At 45.2% G+C, this 21,215-nt stretch overlaps 1 protein-coding gene across 6 annotated transcripts in view; it reads left to right on the top strand.

Moving 5' to 3' along the window:
- Positions 1–21,215, top strand: part of LOC143997622 (uncharacterized) — a 238,961-nt gene that overhangs the window by 47,069 nt on the left and 170,677 nt on the right. For 3 of the 6 annotated variants that reach the window (XM_077493318.1, XM_077493319.1, XM_077493322.1), the window contains exons 2-4: positions 7,721–7,787; positions 18,746–18,848; positions 19,114–19,268. In XM_077493318.1, coding sequence (XP_077349444.1) covers positions 7,721–7,787; positions 18,746–18,848; positions 19,114–19,268 — 325 coding nt within the window. Of the gene's footprint in view, positions 1–5,744; positions 5,882–7,720; positions 7,788–18,745; positions 18,849–19,113; positions 19,269–21,215 lie in introns of those variants that run through there. The other 3 variants (XM_077493321.1, XM_077493320.1, XM_077493323.1) reach the window with 2 other exon arrangements.

The following is a 21,215-nucleotide window of genomic DNA, read 5'->3' as shown; positions in this document are numbered from 1 at the left end:
AGGCATGGTCAGCAAGTGGCATTTTTGGGCCTCACATTCTTATCAAGCACACTTTGATATTTATTTTTTTATTTTATTTATTTCAGTTACTTATATAGCACCATCAATTTACATATTCATTGTACATTCATATCAGTCCCTACCCTCAAGGAGCTTGCAATCTAAGGTCCCTAACTCACATGCATACATACTAGGGGCAATTTTTAGACAGGATCCAATTAACCTACCAGCATGTCTTTGGAGTGTGGGAGGAAACCGGAGTACCCGGAGGAAACCCACACAGGCACAGGGAGAACATGCAAACTCCAGGCAGGTAGTGTCGTGGTTGGGATATGATGCAGAAATCATAGTTTAGACCCTGAATCACCAAGAAAACCTCAAAATATAATATTTTACCATCACGATTGACAGTTGGTATGGGGTTCTTCTATAACTATGGCCAAACAACTTAATCTTTGATTCACCATTCTACGCAAGGGGGGCTTTTACAGGAAAATAACATGAGCAAGCTACAATAAAGGCAAAGTTCACCTTTCCAAAAAAACCTGCAGATGTAAACAAAGGACGTCTGAAGATAAACACAAACTGTGCAGCTTTGACCAAAGTTGAATAATGCCCTTGCCATAGGTGTGGACCATTTGCATATCTCAAACCTGGCTGGACAACTACTAGGGTGTGGCTAAGGACATTGCTAAGACATGTCTAGCTTTTACTGCTCACCTTCACCAATGTTCCTGTAACGTCCTGTCTATGTCCTTTGGCACTTTGGCAATAAAGTAACTATTCTACAGAAGTTCTTCCTTCCATGGTGTGCGGACAATTTTCCTTTTCTTCAATGGGCCATCCCAGTACTGATGGCTTAGCGGGCAGCACAGTGCCTAAGTGGTTAGCACATCTACCTGGTAGCATCAGGGTTATCAGTTCAAATCCCAACAACTAGAGTGTGCATGTTCTCCCTGCGCATGTGTGGGGTACTTCAGTTTCCTCCCAAAGACAAGCTTTAGGTTAATTGCCCCTAGTACATGAATGTTAGTTAGGGATTGTAAGCTCCTTGAGGGCAGGGACTGATGATAATGTACAATATATATGTAAAGCGCTACGTGAAATTGTCAGTGCTATACAAGTACCTGAAATAAATACATTATGGACGAGGCAACCTCACTCCTTCAAATTAATGGTTGAGGTTCCCTTACCAATCTCATATGCTGATGTGAATCATCTGGTTTTATGTAAGTGCTAAATTAAAGTTTACCTTTAGCTGTTTATCCAGGTTATCTAAAGTTATGGACAGTATATGTTGTTGGACTCCCCTACTTTAGGGACAGAAGATTTCTGGTGGCGGTGTGTAGCCAGGTCCTTGGCTAGAGACAAAGAGTGATTTGAGAACTGTGCTCTCTGTGCTCCCAATGGACTTCAATTAAATGGAATAACACTACCTTGGCTCCATCTACAAGGGGGAACTGACAGGCAGTAGGAGCTCAACAGACTTGATGGTTGGCAGCATTATATCATGGGAGATGAAATTGAGGGAAAAAAAACTTTACTATAGCAGTCTATGAACAATTGGACTACAATTCCAAATGAAAACTGGGTATAAGGGGAGAGTGAGTTATATTTTCTCTGGCTGAATGAGAAACTTTTTGCTGCCGAGGAAACTCTCTCTTTGCTGCAAGGAGACAAAGGTGTGCACATTGCTGCTCCTGTGTGCACATCAATCTGTTGTGTGCTAAGGACCAGAGTCTCTCCAGGCAGATCCATAAGTGTGCTGACATCTGAACAGAGAGACCCCTGTTGCTGGGACTGGTGAGAGGACCCCCTGGCTTCCCATAATTTACTGCATGTAGACTGTACTGGGACTATACTCATGTGCACCACTGTAAAGGCTGGGCCCCAACGCTAGCCTTCTGAAGAACTAGGGATAAAAACTGCTCACTCAGATAGCTGCTTCAGAAGAACTTTTCCTATTGTCGATAGTAGTAGATACCTCTTTAGGGAGTTTTGAATTTCATTGCTGTCAATTATACAGTATAGAGTGCACTCTAAAGTGGATATAGCCTACTGTTTACAGAGGAGTTATTGCGATATTGGTTATCATTGCTGTTACTGTTTTCTAATGTCATTATTTATTTCTGATTTTGTGGATTACCAGGTCTATTCTAATTTAGCTGTATAGCTAAATGTTATGCTTTATTTAGCTCCATGTTATGCTGCTATAGCCCAGTGAACACATTGTCTAGTGAATTATGATTGACCTAATCCTTTACTTACTCATTTATGTGCATATTGCTATTTACTGCAGCCTATGACAATATAGTGGGTTAATTTCCCACTAACCAGTCTGATGTTTTCTCTTTGATACTGAACCTTTAGTTGTGTGCAGGGTATCTATATGTGTGCTCCCAGTAGCAGTGCAGTATCCCTTTGCTTAACCTGCTGTGCCAATGGTGTTGAGGTTGTTCACAGAGTCAAGAAAGAAGAATAGACAAATCTACTAAGCAGCTCATGCAGGGGTACCGCTACTACACACATTACTGTGCAACATAACACATGTTAGTTTGTGTGCTTTATTGCACTGCAACAGACTCAACAGTAGTAAATTAGCCCTTAATGTATATCTAAAGCCAATTTGTTATTACGTTTTGGATAATGTAGGCAGAGTTAAAACACTTTTTAGTTTTTCCTTCTTTAACTTTCCCGTCCCAGTGACACCACAGGAAGGGACGACAAACAACTGTAAATTTTGCATTTATAATTTATGTCCAAGTGACAGTGGCTACCAGGACAGCTAGAGAGGATGAGGATGAGGCACAATAAATTAAAAAAAAACTGGAAGAGGTTGTAGCACTTGCCCACATTGTTCAAAAAAACAAATAAAATATATCAATAAAAATAAATGTTTTAGCTTCAGATATACGGCAACGGCTGTGAAATTAATGGGGAGTGATGTCACCCATAGAGTTATTATGGGGCTTCCGTTGTCGGATGTGTCCTCTGCACCCGCCTCCACAGCGAAGCCGTAGCTGACGGCTCAGCGTAGGATCGGGTTGGATCGGCTCCAAAAAAGGTATGCATACTGATTTGTTATTTATAGGGCTAGATAGGTTAGTGTTAGATCGTGACTGTCTGTAGATTTTAGTTTTAGGGTGAAGTTATCCTTTAATACTTATCAGAAAAAAAGAAAAAAAGCTTTTAAGATGCATAAGTGTTATATTACCACCAGGTGGCAGTGGAGGTCTTCTCCATAAATCTTTAGAATGAAGAAATGTTCAGCAGGAAAGGGTGAGCAATGCATAGGAAAGTGAAGGCGCAGTGCAGTTGTTTGACAAACCCTATACAGAAACAAAAGGGATTATTTCAAACACAAATTCACCTTGCTTTTTTTCTTTCTTTTTTTTTGTACCTATGACATTTTTTCTGTCCATTCTTCAATTACATTTTTCTCCCAATCCAGTTCTATGTGCTGCTTTGGCATTCTGGATTGATTTTTAATGTTGCTTGTTGTTTCATTGGTGCTTTGAACAAACAGCAATGGCTGCCAAAGAATACACTTAGCTGGCGGTCATTGTACTTCAGCTTACATCATCTTCGGTAGAGAATCAGTAGAAAAGTCTGTTGTGTAAAAAAGGAATATATTTTTGGGTATTATAATGTATATCTGCAATTATTTTTATGCAAGTTTAAAGTGTTTTTTTTTAACATCTGTGTCCCACTGGGGGAAATTTCCTTTCCCGACGCCAAATATGGCAGCATACATATTATATAGCTCTGCCCCTATATCCACCCACAGGACCTGATTAGCTCTATAAAAGTCTGACTGAGAGCTACCTCCCCCATTCTCATTTTTGTCCTCAAAAGATCAACACCTACAGACTGTTACACTCAGGATAAAGCTCTTACCTGCCGACTACGTCGGAGTCCGTCTGGGTTCAGCCTCTCCCAGTATGCAGTCCCACATCTTCTGCTAAACGCACCAACAAGGTGGGGAACCCCTTCTGGTGGTCTTTTGGGGTTGAGGTGTTCTCTAATCAGAGATGACAATCCTCTTGTGGCATGCCTGCTTTGGAGGCCGGATCCAGGAGCTGGGACTGCATGATGTCTTCTCTCCTATGGAACTCTTTCCAGGTCTGTCAATTTCTATAAAACTGTTTTTTCTTGCTCTGATGTCTCTAAAGACCCCATACACACAGTGCAGCTTTTGTTGTCTGATTTCCTTTAGATTTGCCTGGACCGTGTGGTGCAGGGGCCCGCCTGATTGCATACAAATTAAGGCTCTTAAGCTTTGACCTCATATTGTGTGGTTTTGGTAAATCTAAGGGAAAAAATATGCAGAGGATTGTATGATATGTAGCCAGCTTAAAAGTGTCCCTTTGTGTGTGTAGCACTGACCCCCGAAGGAGCTGCTGGTTTTATTTGGGCTTACCGTTACCTCCTTGTTTGCCTCTCCGTCTAGGGGTTCCCATGATAGATGGCCCAAAGAATGTGGAAACTGACACTGAATCTTCTTTTAGGTTATTTATTTAGAACAGAAACAGAGTCTTTCAATAAAGAGTAGAGGGTTAGGAGTGAGTTCAGGTACTTGGATTGCAAAATGGAAGTCTTTAGAGAAAAATCAAGAGAATAGAAACCGTTTCACAACTGGATTTAATAACCCCTGGATAGACCTCCTCTCACTAGGCCTAGTAGCCGGTGGGGAGCTCGACAAAGTCTCTGCCACAGACTTGTGAAGTACACTTGAACGTTACTGAGGGATATTGATAAATTTAAAGAGCTAACATATGGTACCAGGTTCTCTCAGCCGATCCGGCGGTACCATATGAGTGTTGATCCAGGCTGCGTGCTTCAACTAAGCCTCCAGGCTCCTTCAGAGAAGCCAGCCTTGTGCACGGTCTTCTCCTGAAGAGTCCTCCCCTGGGGTTTTTCAGTTGCTGAGCCTCTCCCTTCAGATGAGATGGCACCGGACCACCCATGGATCAGTAGGCCCCAAAACTTCACTCAGGCCTGTCCCTGCAGTTGCGTCGCCTCGGGCCAGCCGACCCCAAGACTTGGGATGCATGGTTCCGCACCCCAGGCCAGGAGGGCCATGGGGCTGGGTCAGGAGGATCACCAGAACCGAACAGATAGAAAATAAAGATGGAACCCTGAACCATGTGACGTCGGTACCTTAAATACCACCCCCCCAGAATGCACAGCAGGAAAAACACTCCCCCTGGGCTGGTTCCGAGAGAATAATGGCATTCAATGCACCCAGCTAGACTGCGTTTCTACTCTTGTCGGCGGTGACAGCGACACCTGCGGTCAAGGAGAACCCAGTGCAACCCAGGTGGACTGGTACTGAACCCAGAAATTTAGAGAAATAGTCCCGAAACCCAGGCAAATTCGCTTTTTAAAAAACCATAGCGCCTGCTCGTCAGGAGCCAGTGCTACATGTGGATAGGCATTGGCTTCCCTCCTAATTGTAATAGCCCTTTTTTGATTAGAACAGAAGTGAGAGAGGGCTGAGTCTTTCTCTCTCTCTTTCTCTCTCTCTCTGGTGCACTATATACAGAGCAAAAATGGCCAGGTAATAGATGCAATATCTCACTCTGAGGAACAGTCAATGAAAGGTAAGTCTTGCTATCGTAGTAATTGAAATGGGGGAGAAATGAATTACTAGAGGATTGGGGGGGGGGGGGGGGGGTTGCCCAGATTTATTTTATTTAAACTTGTTACTCTTTGCCAAAAGAAAAGGGGGATATATATATGTATTTTTTTCTCTCTCTCGCTTCCCTTATTTCTCTCTGTTGCCATGCAGTCCCCCTTGCACCTTTCGGTTTTTCCACCAGCATGGGTCTAACACCACATAACCAAGACCACCGCAATACCAGGTAAGGACCAACTTTGGGTAAGTAAGAAGATGCGGGAAAAAGAGTGCATTCTGCCCTGACGAGCCTCTTCCTGTCTATTGCAGTCCCAGCTGCTCACATTCCCGCTCTAGGAGGTCCAGAGGCCCTCTGGACCATCAGGATTTTTCCAGGGCAAAAAGTGACTCCTCCAGTCCTGGCAGACCCCAGTACAAAGGGCGCAAATGTATGCTTAAGAGAATGCACACAGCTTCTCCTCCGAGGGCTCAGTGCCCGAAAGGCAAATGTCGTTCATGTGGAGATGACCCTATGCATACAAAGCTACTTTGCAGCAACTGCTTCAGGCAGCTTGCCAGAGACCAGGAGTATGACAGTCAGCAGGTGTCAACCTTGCTCAAGAAAGTAGTCCCCAACTCCCTGGCAGAATTTTTGTCTCGGACAACCAGGGACAGAAGCAGACGAACAGTGTGGGCCCTGCATCAGGTCTAAACCAAGCCATTCAACCCTCTCTAACTAGAGGGGTATCAGGCACTTCAGGTGTGACTCCAGCCCAGCAGATTAGGCAGGCTGATTCCCCACACCCAGTATTACAGCCAACCTTCCAGGCAGAGGGAAAAGATATTGCCTCCTCCTTAGCAAAGGATCCTGAAGGTTCAGGCTTTGATTTTGCGCTAATACCACCATTCATTAAGGTAGTGAAAGCTGCACTGGAATGGGAGGATCTGGAACCTCCTCCAAAGAAGGAAAAAAAAAACTATTATCACCAGGGCTTTTTTTCAGCAGTGACGCGGGGAAACACAATTCCGGAACCTCCAGCACTGAATGTATGTACTGGCAAGGGGTGCTGGAAGGTCTATTGTTGCTGGCTGCTGGGGTATCTATTGTCACTGGTGGATTTCTGTTTTTGTGTGGTGGGCCTATTGTTACTGGGTAAGTCTACTGTTGGGGGGGGGTCTTTTCTTGCTGGGGGTCAAATGTTGTTAGGTGGGATCTACTGTTGAGGAAGAGTTCAATTGTTGCTGGCTGCTGGAGGGTCTGTTGTTGCTGGGGTGGTATTTTGTTGTGGGGGGTTTATTGTTGCTGGGATGGTACTTTGTTGTGAGGGGTCTATTGTTGCTGGGGGAAAGTCATTTATTGTGTAGGGAATCTGTTGTTGCTGGAGGGGTCCTTTGTTTCTGAGGTGGAGTCTATTGTTGCTGGGGGAGAGTTTATTGTTGCTGGGGTGGGGTCTATTTTTGCTCATTGTAAGGGATCTGTTTTACTATCTTTCTTGTTTTCATTAACAAATTACTTGGTTCTGTATTATCTGAAAGGTGCTGTACTGGGAAGTGGGTAGGTGGTGGAACCAAGGGATGGTGCTCACAGACGGGTAGGGGGCGGAGATGAAGGTTAACTCGAAAGGGTGGAGTTTCTGTACCTATTCCCTGAGAAAAAAAGCCCTGATTATCACACACCATACAATCTGATTTTAAATTGTGCAGCAATCGCTGCACAACACGTATTAAGTGCCTTTATCCTTTCAGGGCACCCCAAATGTGATGCGATTCTGCTGTGATTGTCACATGGAAGAACACGCCTTTAAAAACATTGTGCGAAGCTGGTCGCCCCTAAATAGGAGCAGGGGCTTCTTTTTGCACACCTAGGGCAGCCAAGTGAACGCATAGCAGGAACACTTGTCCCCTCTACATGATAATATCAAATGCCTCTAAAAAGTGACCTAAGCACAGATCGCTGTTACCCGTGGTGGAGATACTTCAGATTGAAGCTTGGAGCGCAGTTGGTAACAGGCACGGATGGATGATGTCACTGAAAATGCTATGTGTTTCTTGAGCGTGCATGCTGTGAATGACACGGCAGTCACGCTCCTTTTTCTTAAACAGGTCTTCTGCCCCAAGATCGAAGGACCAGACGCCAGAGGGGGCAACTACCCAGAGGAGCGCCAAACAGGTAATGGGATTTCAGAGGCTTTCGCTCATCCAAGGACTTCAAAAAGGTACACAGTCTCCCTTCGTAAGAGCACAGAGAGCTAAGAACCCTGCGGCTCCCCAAGATACGCAAAAGCCCTTTTAACGCCAGGCCCGCCCAGGAGGCAGCTGGAGTCAGGTGGCTTAAAGTGACCCAATTCCGGCAAGACCACTGCCAAAAAATGGCGGATTCAGTCCACAGTGGAGCAAGGTCATTATTGGCTGTTCCAGAACTACCTCAAAAGGCTGAATCAATTTATCCAGATAGACTCAGGATGGAGTCTCTCGATCTGTTTTTCCATCATGGTGCACTGCAATGCACGGACAGAGTGTGTGTGTTGTGCTAAAATTACTTGAAATGGGGTAACAAGGTGCATTAGGTCATCAGCCAAAATGAATAGCATTGCAGCACACTGCACTGAGGATTGTATGGCTTGTTTTATCACGACCTACCGCATTGCACAGGTATCAAGCTAGGCTCCGAACTAATCAGCAATTGCATTGTCTATATTTTTGCTAATATAAGCTCACCTATATATATATATATATATATATATATATATATATGTATATATACATTAAAGATGAAGTAAACCCTGATGAGTTTACTTCCTCTTTGGTTCCCTGCAAAGGTAAAGCATAATGGACTACTATGCATCGTATAGTAGTCCATTATGTGTCACTTACCTGACACAGGAGCCAGCGAAGTCACCGCTGTCCCCTGTAGTCCGGAGCATCCATCTTCTCGGTGGGTCTCGCTGCTCCACCGCTGTCATTCGGCAAAGCCGTGATGACGTCACTTGCGGCATATCGCCGTTGACAGCGGCACGCTCAGTGCGCCTGCGTGCTGCTGTCTACACCGCATGCGCCGTAGACAGCGGTGCCTGTCTTTCGGCAAATATCTCCTAAACCGTGTAGGTTTTTATTTTGGCTATTTAACGTGACTAAACGGACGTTTTGGGCACAATTAACATTTTAACTTCAGTTTAATGTATGAGAAGGTATAGTTACCATATTTATCAGCGTATAACATGCACTTTTTCCCCACCTTAAAATCAGGGGAAATGGTGGGTGCGTGTTATAAGCTGATCCCTGCTCTTTCTGAGGGAAGAGGAGCGAGCGCCGCTGAATTACATATAGCCACAATCTCCTGTGTACCCGGTGCTCCGTCACTTACAGCCTCCTGTCCCCGCATTGGGCCACTGTTCTGTCTATAATATAAGCAGGACCAGGAGGTGTGGCTGTGAATGACGGAGCACCGGGTACACAGGAGATCGTGGCTCTGTGTAATTCAGTGGCACTCACTCCTCCTCTTCCCTCGGAGACAGCAGGGATAATCCAACACTGGGGAGGCTGCAATGATGGGAAAGGTGAGGCTGCAGATGGGCACTGAGCAAGGTGCATTGTTGGGCAGTTTAATGGCTGCAGGTGGGCACCGTACAGGCTGCACTGTTGGTCAATTTATAGGCTGCAGATGGGCACTGAACAGGCTGCATTGTTGGGCAATTTATAGGCTGCAGATAGGCACTGAACAGGCTGCATTGTTCGGCAATTTAATGGCTGCAGATGGGCACTGAGCAGGGTGCATTGTTAGGCATTTTAATGGCTGCAGATAGGCACTGAACAGGCTGCACTGTTGGTCGATTTAAAGACTGCAGATGGGCACTGAAAAGGCTGCATTGTTGGGCATTTTAATGGTTGTAGATGGGCACTGAACAGGCTGCATTGTTGGGCAATTTAATGGCTGCAGATGGGCACTGAGCAGGGTGCATTGTTGGGCAATTTAATGGCCGCAGATGGGCACTGAACAGGCTGCATTGTTGGGCACTTTAATGGCTGCAGATGGGAACTGAGCAGGGTGCATTGTTGGGCAATTTAATGGCTGCAGATGGGCACTGAGCAGGGTGCATTGTTGGGCAATTTAATGGCTGCAGATGGGCACTGAGCAGGGTGCATTGATGGTCAATTTAGAGGCTGCAGATGGGCACTGAGCAGGTAGCATTGATGAGCTGTGACCTTAATTTTGCTTCAAAGTTCTTTATTTAAACGTTTTTTCCTTAAACTTCCCTCCTAAAATTGGGGTGTTATACGCCTGTGCGTGTTATACGCCTGTGCGTGTTATACACCGATGAATATGGTTGATTGTTAAAAATATAGATGTATACATTAAAGTGAATGAGCGCACAGGAAGCCCCTACTGAATATTTGCACTTTAAAATGACCCGGCGGCCCTAATGCTGAATATAATGACATGCTAATAAACAGCTGTGCACTTGTTCCGCAATTAATTACTGTAATGTTGGGTGAACCTGGAAAAGCCTTGACCATCTGATGGAGACAACAGCAGCCCTGGAAGGCAGAGGAGAGCGCCGGGCTCTGAAGAGGCGCACACTCCCGTAGGATATATCTACCCTCATACATAATGGATGTGTCTTCTGGCATGATTCTGATGTGGGTAAAAATAAACCTATATAATTATTTCACAACCAGGCTGCCGCAGCATTATTTACAATAGTTCACCACCGCGCCACAGATAGACACCATATTATTTATTGTCTACTATACATCCGTAAAAATATGTAAACATACACTATATTACCAAAAGTATTGTGACGCCTGCCTTTACATGCACATGAACTTTAATGGTATCCCAGTCTTAGTCCGTAGGGTTCAATATTGATTTGGCCCACCCTTTGTAGCTATAACAGCTTCAACTCTTCTGGGAAGACTGTCCACAAGGTCCACAGGTGCATAGTCATGTTGGGACAGGAAAGGACCATCCCCAAACTCTTCCCACAAAGTTGGGAGCATGAAATTGTCCAAAATGTCTTGGTATGCTGATGCCTTAAGAGTTCCATTCACTGGAACGAAGGGGCCAAGCCCAACCCTTGAAAAACAACCCCCCGCATCATAACCCCCCTCCACCAAAGAATTTGGACCAGGGCACGAAGCAAGGTCCACAAAGACATGGATGAGCAAGTTTGAGGTGGAGGAACTTGACTGGCCTGCACAGAGTCATGACCTCAACCCGATAGAACACCTTTGGGGTGAATTAGAACGGAGACTACGAGGCATGCCTTCTTATTCACATCGGTGCCTGACCTCACAAATGCGCTTCTGAAAGAATGGTAAAACATTGCCATAGACACACTCCTAAACCTTGTGGACAGCCTTCTCAGAAGAGTTGAAGCTGTTATAGCTGCAAAGGAGGGGCCAACTCAATATTGAACCCTACGGACTAAGACTTGGATTCCATTAAAGTTCATATGTGTGTAAAGGCAGGTGTCCCAATACTTTTGGTAATATAGTGTTTATAGGCTCCAATAGCATTAAAAGTGTAACTATAGCCCAATGTATTTATTTATTTTTTTGTGTGGATTTTGTGTGGGAAAGGGCTAGATCCCCTGTCAGGTTTTACTATTATCTAGGGCCCCATTAACCACTTCAGCCCCGGACCAATTTTCAGCCTAAGCACCAGAAGTCTTTTTACAATTTCGCATTGCAATGCTTTAACTGGTAATTGCGCGGTCATGCAATGTTGTACCCAAACTAAATTTGCGTCCTTTTCTTCCCACAGATAGAGCTTTCTTTTGATGGTATTTGATTGCCTCTGCGATTTTTATTTTTTGCAATATAAATGGAAAAAGACCGAAAATTTTGAGAAAAAAAGATATTTTCTACTTTTTGTTATAAGAAAAATCGAATAAACTAAATTTTAGTCATACATTTAGGGCAAAATTTATTCAGCCACATGTCTTTAGTAAAAAAAATGTCAATAAGCATATATTTATTGGTTTGCGCAAAAGTTATAGCGTCTACAAACTAGAGTACATTTTCTGGAATTTACACAGCTTTTAATTTACGACTGCCTATCTCATTTCTTGAGGTGCTAAGATGGCAGGGCAGTACAACCCCCCCCCCCCCCCAAATGACCCCATTTTGGAAAGTAGACACCCCAAGGAAATTGAAATTGAAATTGAAAAAAAAAATAGTTTACAAAAAGTTGTCACTAAATGACATATTGCTCACACATGCCATAGTTATATGTAGAATTGCACCCCAAAATATATTCTTCTGCTTCTCCTGAGTACGGGGATACCACATATGTGGGACTTTTTGGGAGTCTAGCCGCGTACGGCACCCCGAAAACCAATCACTGCCTTCAGGATTTCTAAGGGTGCAAATTTTTGATTTCACTCCTCACTACCTATCACAGTTTCGAAGGCCATGAAATGCCAAAATAACACAAACCCCTCCCCCCCCAAATGACCCCATTTTGGAAAGTAGACACCCCAAGGAAATTGCTGAGGGGCATGTTGAGCCCATTGAATATTTTTTTTTTTTTTTGTCCCAAGTGATTGAATAATGACACACAAAAAAAAGTTTACAAAAACTTGTCACTAAATTATATATTGCTCACACATGCCATAGTTATATGTGGAATTGCACCCCAAAATATATTCTGCTGCTTCTCCTGAGTACGGGGATACCACATATGTGGGACTTTTTGGGAGTCTAGCTGCGCACGGCACCCCGAAAACCAATCACTGCCTTCAGGGTTTCTAAGGATGCAAATTTTTGATTTCACTCCTCACTACCTATCACAGTTTCGAAGGCCATAAAATGCCAAAATAGCACAAAACCCCCCCCAAATGACCCCATTTTGGAAAGTAGACACCCCAAGCTATTTACTGAGAGGCATGTTGAGTCCATGAAATATTTTATATTTTGCCACAAGTTTCAGGAATATTAATTTTTTTATTTTTTTTGCACAAAGTTGTCACTAAATGATATATTGCTCACACATGCTATGGGCAGAAGTCAAATTACACCCCAAAATAAATTCTGCTGCTTCTTCCGAGTACGGGGATACCACATGTGGGGGACTTTTTGGGAGCCTAGCCACGTACGGGACCCCGAAAACCAAGCACTGCCTTCCGGATTTAAATATAAAACGCTACCAAAAAAAACTGTTAGCGATCGCAGGGATCAGGCCTAACTCTGCGATCGCTGCAGTTATGTGTTTAGTGTTTTGTAAGTGACAGTGATCGATTGATACTGCACTTGGGTGGGCTGGGCGGAGGGGCAAAACGCAGGTGCTAGCAGGTATCTGGGCTGATCCTGCTAACAATGCGTTTTTTTGGAACCCTAAACTGCTGGAGCCGCTAGTATAGATCTGATCAGATCAGATATTGATCTGTTCAGATTCTATACCACTACAGGAGGTGTATGCTTTGCGCGTGGGTGTTAGCGGTACTGGCACTAACCTAGCGCTGCCTGGGGCGACGCAGACCCTGACCCTAAAACCTAATTGATATCACCCGCCGGGTGATCAGGGGGTTAAACCTTTATTGGGTAATAAATGGTGGGTGCCCTGATGCTATAAAAAGCAAACTAACCAGAGTCACCCGTAACACTTATACGGTGATCACTGGTGAAAGGGTTAACTAGGGGCAATCAGGGGGTTCAAATTTTTATTAGGTAGTATATGGGGGTCCCTGGCACTATGTAAAAACCTGACGGGGAACCTAAATAACTAACTGGCTAACCAGCATCACCAGTGACACTTATACTGTGATCGCTGGTGAAAGGGTTAACTAGGGGCAATCAGGGGGTTAAAACCATTATTGGGTAGTATATGGGGGTACCTAGCGCTATAAAAACCTGGCGGTGAACCTAAAAAAATAACTAGCTACCTAGCGGCATCAGTGACACTAATGCAGCGATCAGAAAAACGATTGCTTAGTGATACTGGCAAAAGGGGGTAAAAGGGTTAACTAGGGGCAATCAGGGGGTTAAAACCGTTATTGGGTAGTATATGGGGGTACCTAGCGCTATAAAAACCTGGCGGTGAACCTAAAAAAATAACTAGCTACTTAGCGGCACCAGTGACACTAATGCAGCGATCAGAAAAACGATCGCTTAGTGACACTGGCAAAAGGGGGTGAAAGGGTTAACTAGGGGCAATTAGGGGGTTAAAACCATTATTGGGTAGTATATCGGGGTACCTAGCGCTATAAAAACCTGGCGATGAACCTAAAAAAATAACTAGCTACCTAGCGACACTAATGCAGCGATCAGAAAAACGATCGCTTAGTGACACTGGCAAAAGGGGGTGAAAGGGTTAACTCTAGGGGCAATCAGGGGGTTAAACCTTTATTGGGGGGTGGTAGGGGGCTACCCTGGACCCAACACTAACTGCCCTGACAGTTTTTACTGTCACAACTGACACTAAATGCAGTGATCAGTAAATAAATGATCACTGCAATCAGTGACACTGTGACTGGGGGGGAGGGGGGGCGGGGGGGATCGGGGGGCGATCGGGGGGGTGATCGGGGGGGTTTGTGTGCCTGTGTGTGACTACGTGTTAGTGTAGTGTTGGTGCACACTTACTTTCACTTCTCCTCGTAGTCCGGTCAAAAAGACCGCCCCGAGGAGAATGACATCACTTCCTCCCTGCCTGTGTTTACTATACACAATGGGAGGAAGCTTCTCATTCGCCAGGAGCGATCGAGAGGGTATGGCCAGAAACCAACGGCCATCCCCTCATCCCGGATCGCTCCTGCAGCGAAACGGACAGCCGCATCCAGCGGGAGGGGGTCCGACCCGACCCCCCACCCGCTGGAAGGCAAGCACGTACATGTACGTGCTTGTGCCTGTACATGCCATTGTGATGACGTACATTGGCATGCGGCGGTCCTTAAGTGGTTAAAGAGATTTCCCCACCTTCTGTTCTGGGAACAACCTTTCAACTGATAGGAAGTGAGGGAAAAACATTGTCAGTATTTTTCTTTTGCTGTCTGTATAGTTGCCAACATTGTAAAAAAAAATTCGGGACACTTTTTTGGCTGTAGGTGGAGTCACACTATAATTAGGGGGCGGGACATGAGTTTGTAGGCGTGGCATCGAGACAAGAAAAATGTGGCCGAAAAGTGGGCATGGTTTACGCGGGATAGTGGGCGTGGTTCAAATGGGGTGTGGTTAGAGTTTGAGATGAATGAGGGATGGAGAGGGAAAGGGGGTGTAGAGGGAGAGGGATGGAGGGACAGCAGCCCCAGATCCTACACCACAATTGCAATATGTATTCCAGAGTTTAACAATCAGCAGATAAAGATACTCCTGGTTGTTATGGTGTCAGGATGACTGAAGCGCATTATTTCTGTTATTACATTGTAATATAAAATGAAAACTCACCATAATGCAGAATCAGTGGGACCACTGAGCGTGTCACTAACCACATCGCCTGCCACCAGATGCAATCAGGTGCCCCCAGCAGAGTGCGTCCTTCCATCAGGCACCCCCAACAGAGTGCCTCCTTACATCAGTTGTCCCCAGGGGAGTGCCTCTTACATCAGGTGTCCCCAGCGGAGTGCCTCTTACATCAGGTGTCCCCAGCGGATTGCCTAAAATCAGTGCTCCCAGCGGAGTGTTGGCTGCAGTCTAGCTACATCTCCTCAAGAGTGGTGACAAGGGGGGGAGAGGTATGTGGGTGGAAGCATGGTGACTTTGGGTGTTACAGGCTGACTTGGCGAAGGGTGGAGGCATGGTGGTGATTTGGGGGTGCAGGCATGATGGCGACCTAGGAGGTGCAGGCATGGTGGTGACTAGGCCGGAGGGGGTGCAGGCATGGTGTTGACATGGGGGGGAGGCGGGAGCAGGCATGGTGTTGACATGGGGGGAGGGGGTGCAGGTATGGTGTTGATATGGGGGGAGGGTGCTGCAGGTATGGTGATGATATGGGGGGAGGGGGTTTCAGGTTATGGTCGTGACATGGGGGGAAAGGAGGGAAGCCGGTATGGTGGTGTCATATGGGAAAAAGGGGGAAGCAGCTATGGTGGTGACACTGGGGAAAGGGAGGAAGCAAGTATGGTGGTGACATAGGAGGAGGGGGAATCAGGTATGGTGGTGACACGGGGAGGGGGAAGGGGGAAGCAGGTATGGTGGTGACACGGGGGGAGGGGGGAAGCAGGTATGGTGGTGACACAGTGGGAGGGGGGAAGCAGGTATGGTGGTGACATGGGGGGAGGGGAGTGCAGGTATGGTGGTAACACGGGGAGGGGGGACAGGTATGGCGGTGACACAGGGGAGGGGGAAGCAGGTATGGTGATGACACGGGGAGAGGGGAAGCAGATATGGTGGTGACATGGGGAGGGAAGTGCAGGTATGGTGGTGACACGGGGGAGGGGGGAAGCAGGTATGGTGGTGACATGGGGGGGAGGGGAGTGCAGGTATGGTGGTGACACGGGGAGGGGAGTGCAGGTATGGTGGAGACACAGGGAGGGGAGTGCAGGTATGGTGGTGACACGGGGGACAGAGTGCAAGGGGGAGTCAAGACCATCAGTGCATTGTCCCCAGCCAGCGGAGCGCCAGTCCTTCCATCAGTGTGACTGTGTCCATGCTCATCGCAAGGGGGGAGCCAGGACTGTTGGCAACTATGTAATCCCATTCCATGCACTTTTGGTTCTCTGAAGTTTTGCAGCAACCTTTAAAAGATGTTGACAGTTTCCTGACAATACAAATAACTGTGATCGCAAACATTGCCCAAAGTCAGATTTCCCGTCATTGTTTAACCACTGGCTAAATGACGTACATAATAACAGCGAGCCCCAGTCATTCCATCAGTGTGACACACGGGGCTGAGCGGAGGGTTGGCGGCGTGTGGAGACTGAACAATTCCTTGTGTTCAGTGGAGAGCGGGGAGGGGCTGCCAATCCCTGTAACCAATAGGCTTCAGTGTACAATAGAATTTTCTATTTGTACACTGAAGAGAGAAGCCGATTGGCTGCCCCTCTCCTCTGCACTGAACACAAGGGGAATCAACACTCGTGGAAGAGACGGTGGCCATTTTTGTGTAGCCGTTTTTTTCCAAAAACATTCCCGATTTTCTTGGGACAAAACCAAAATCCCGGGAAAACAATCGGGACAAGCTTAAATCGGGACGCGAGTTCCAAAATCCGGATTGTCCCAGGAAAATCTGGACTGTTGGCAACTATGTGTCTGTACCCCATTGAGGAGCTTTGCCCTCACATCCTATCCTGCAGACACAACAGGAAGTGGCAAGTTCTCAAGTAGTTTTCTTACCACGGAAAACATCCAAGCCTGGCTAAATTTTGCAAAAACACATCTGAAGTCTCCCAAAAGCATGTGGGGAAATGTGTTATGGTCTGATGAAACCAAGGTTGAACTTTTTGGCCATAATTCCAAAAGATATGTTTGGCATAAAAACAACTCAACACATTGCCAAAAGAACACCATACCCACTTTGAAGCACGGTGGTGGAAGCATCATGCTTTGGGGCTGTTTTTCTTCAGCTAGAACAGGGCCCTTAGTCAATGGAATTATGAACAGTTCCAAATGCCAGTCAATATTGGCACAAAACCTTCAGGTTTCTGCTAGAAAACTGAATATGAAGAGGAACTTTCATCTTTCAGAACGACCCAAAGCATACATCCAAATCAACAAAGTAATGGCTTCACCAGAGGAAGATTAAAGTTTTGGAATGGCCCAGCCAGGACCCAGACCTAAAATGATTGAAAACCTGGGGGGTGATCTGAAGAGGGCTGTACACAGGAAATGCCCTCGCAATCTGACAGATTTGGAGTTTTTTTTTCTTTTAAAGAAGAGTGGGCAAATATTGCCAAGTCAAGATGTGTCACGCTGATAGACTCATACCAAAAAGACTGAGTGCTGTAATAAAATCAAAAGGTGCTTCAACAAAGTATTAGTTCAAGGGTGTGCACACTTATGCAACCGTATTTTAATTTTTTATTTTTACTTTCCTCCACCTAAAAGATTTCAGTTTGTTTTTCAACGGAGTTGTACAGTTTATAGGTCACATTAAAGGTGGAAAAAGTTCTGAAATGATTTATAGTAGTCTCATTTTTTTACATCACAGAAACCTGACATTTTAGGGGTATGTAGACTTTTTATATCCACCGTATGTGTGGAAGCTAGACATGTGCAGAACAAAAAATAATTAATTACGTTTTGTTATTTCTGTAATTTAATTTGTTTAATTTGTTTTTGGAATTAGTTTCATTTCATTTATTTGTTTTCTAATTTGATTCTACTTCCAATTCTAAATCTAATTTATTCTATTAGAAATTAGAATTTCGGAAGATGGTTATATTCTTTTTATTTTATTCTATTTTATTGTTTTTTCTATTCTCTTCTTTTATTTTCTATTATATTCTAAGCAATTCTAACCAAATTCATTCTTTTCGAAATTTGAATTCAGAAGACGGTTATTTTCTTTTTATTCTATCATTTTTGTTTTTTTTGTGTTCTATTCTTTTCTATTCTATTGTAATCTATTCTATTCTTTTCTATTCTGATCCTTTCATTTCTTTCCTATTTTATTCATGGATGATCGGGTTATTCTGCTACCACCTGGCATCTGGGGGGTCTTGGGATCACCTAGCGGACAGTATCATTCTTTCACAATTAGATTAGATTTAGATTGTATATTGTTTTTTTCTGATATGAATTTTCAATAAATTGATGTTAAGATTTTGTAAAATAAATGAAATATTTTTTATAAATTCTTCTTTTTTCTTATTGTTGTCTCCAAAATCCCACCAAATAGAGGTTTTTGTTGATTTTGTACTCATTAGAAGGGATGATGGCAACTACCTGCCAATGGTTATGAGTTATAATTTTTCCTATTTTATTCTATTCTTTTATTTTCTATCCACTTCAAATTAAATTTTCAGCCAAATAAAATTTTGTTTGGATTTGTTAATATTATAATTTAGGGAATTCGAATAACGAAAAAATTTGTCTGAATTTCGATTCAGAACTAAACCAACTGCAGATGTCTAGTGGAAAGCCCCCTGTGTAATGTGGTCACTATCTCTAATCTATGAGAGCTAAACTACTGCACTCTGCACTGCCCATGTAATGTGCCCATTAGATCTTTGGTAACAATAGTTATATTTGCAGGAGGATGATAAGACTGCTGAGGAGAAGCCATCTTGGATCCAAGCTCAGTATTCCAAATACATACCCGTTCTGAAGAGATCAAAGGATGACACCTCCAAATCAGGTATTGAATTCACTTGATTCGGGCATTTGATTCAGGTATTGGATTCACTTGAAAATGCTCATATACAGCACAGGAGATCTTGTATATCCAGGAAGAGACTAATTTGAGTTATTATTACAAGAGTTTTACCTAAAAGTAGCTTTAACATGTTTTTTATATTTAGGTTGCCAGCATATGCTTATTTTCTATGAATGAACAGTGCTAGCAAAAAAAAACATGATAATGTCTTCTGCTGTTTCCATGGCTTGTCTTTTGATGAATTCAGGTCGCAGTGCCACAGAAACCTACTCTGGGCTCCAGGCGAAGAATGAGGACCAAAATGAAAATTCTGTTCATCTACCTGAAGAAGTCGCTATGAAAAGGTCTAATGACACCGTCTTGAATTATTTTATAAAGTTATCCAAAAATGAAGATGAACAGGTAACTGTCAACATGTAACAAACCCTAAAGCCCCATACACACGATCGGACTTTGTACAAACTTTCCCGTGGACTTTTGTACAAAGGGCGTGGTCCACAAGTTTGTATTGCATACACACGATCGGACTTTTTGACAACAAACACGAACGTAGTGACGTCACAACGTACTGACGCCACTTCAAAAGAGGACGTTCAATTACTCCAGCGCCACCTTTGGTCAACTTCTGTATTGTTGTCTGATCTTTTGCATTGGTTCTGAGCATGCGTGTTTGTACCTTGTACAAAAGTCCGATGCTTTTGCATACACACGGTCGGACTTTGCTCCATCTGACTTTTGTTGCCAGAAAGTTTGTCCGTTCGCACAGCCAACAAAAGTCAGATGAAAACAGAAAAAGTTTGTCCGATGGAGCGTACACACAGTCGGATGTTGCTCCAAAACAGCTAATTTGCATGTTTGTTGTCAAAAAGTCAGACCGTGTGTACGGGCCTTTAGGGCCGGTTCACACTGCGGGCGATGCGAGGCGACACGACTCGCCTCGCCGCAGTGTGACAAGTCGCCCCCATTCTGTACAATGGAACCGTTCTGAGAGGAGCGACTCGAGTCGCTCCGAATCAGAAAAAAGGTTCCTGTACTACTTCTGGGCGACCTCGGGGCGACTTGCATTGACTTCTATACAGAAGTCATCTGCAAGTTGCCGCTGAGGTCGCGGCAGGTCGCGGCGAGGCAAGTCGGTGTCGCCTCGCCTCGCCTGCAGTGTGAACCGGCCCTTAGGGCCGGTTCACACAGCGGGCGATGCAAGGTGACACGACTCGCCTCGCCTCGCTCCCGCAAGTCGCCCCCGTTCTGTACAATGGAACCGTTCTGAGAGGAGCGACTCGAGTGTGAACCGGCCCTTAGAGTCCATTCACACAGGAGCAACTTTGGATCCGACTTGAAGTCGTCCCAAGTTGCCTCAAGTCGCGCAACATGATAAAATCAGTGTAAGTGAATGAGAGCCGTCTTAATGCACACTACTGAAGTCGCTCCGACTTCAGAAAAGGTTCGGGCCGATTCACACAGCGGGCGATGCGAGGCGACACGACTCGCCTCGCCTCGCTCCCGCAAGTCGCCCCCGTTCTGTACAATGGAACCGTTCTGAGAGGAGCGACTCGAGTCGCTCCGATTCAGAAAAAAGGTTCCTGTACTACTTCTGGGCGACTTCGGGGGCGACTTGCATTGACTTCTATACAGAAGTCCTCTGCAAGTCGCCGCTGAGCTCGCCGCAGGTCACGGCGAGGCAAGTCGGAGACGCCTCGCCGCGCCTGCAGTGTGAACCGGCCCTTCCTGTACTACTTTAATCCGACTTCTAGGCAACTTGTACCCATTGATTTCAATGGAAGTTGCCTCCAAGTCTGATCCCCTGTCTTAACTGAAGCAACTTTCCAGGAAGTAAAAATCGTTTTCTAGGCAAACCCCTCCCTCCCACAGAGCTGATTATTATGTGATTGGCCACTGGTAAAGTCTCCTCTCCTGGAAGCAACTTCAAGTTGCCTTGTGAGTTGCCTCAAGTCGTGCTGTGATTCATACTCAAGTCGTGTCCAAGTTGCCTCCCAAAGTCTCGCTCAAAGTCGTGTTGCCCCTGTGTGAACGGACCCTTAGAGCCGGTTCACACAGCGGGCGATGCGAGGCGACACGACTCGCCTCGCCTCGCTCTCGCAAGTCGCCCCCGTTCTGTACAATGGAACCGTTCTGAGAGGAGCGACTCGAGTCGCTCCGACTCAGAAAAAAGGTTCCTGTACTACTTTTGGGCGACCTCGGGGCGAATTGCATTGACTTCTATACAGAAGTCATCTGCAAGTCGCCGCTGAGGCCGCGGCAGGTCGCGGTGAGGCAAGTCGGAGTCGCCTCGCCTCGCCTGCTGTGTGAAAGGGCCCTTAAAGTGATTGTAAAGCTTTGTTTTAAAAAATA

Source organism: Lithobates pipiens, unplaced genomic scaffold (genome assembly GCF_037356315.1).
Source record: "Lithobates pipiens isolate NorthernLeopardFrog02 unplaced genomic scaffold, aLitPip1_a1.2 Scaffold_19, whole genome shotgun sequence".
NCBI classification, from domain to species: Eukaryota; Metazoa; Chordata; class Amphibia; order Anura; family Ranidae; genus Lithobates; species Lithobates pipiens.
Note: the sequence above shows the minus strand (reverse complement) of the source record. Positions and strands in the feature narration are given on the sequence as shown.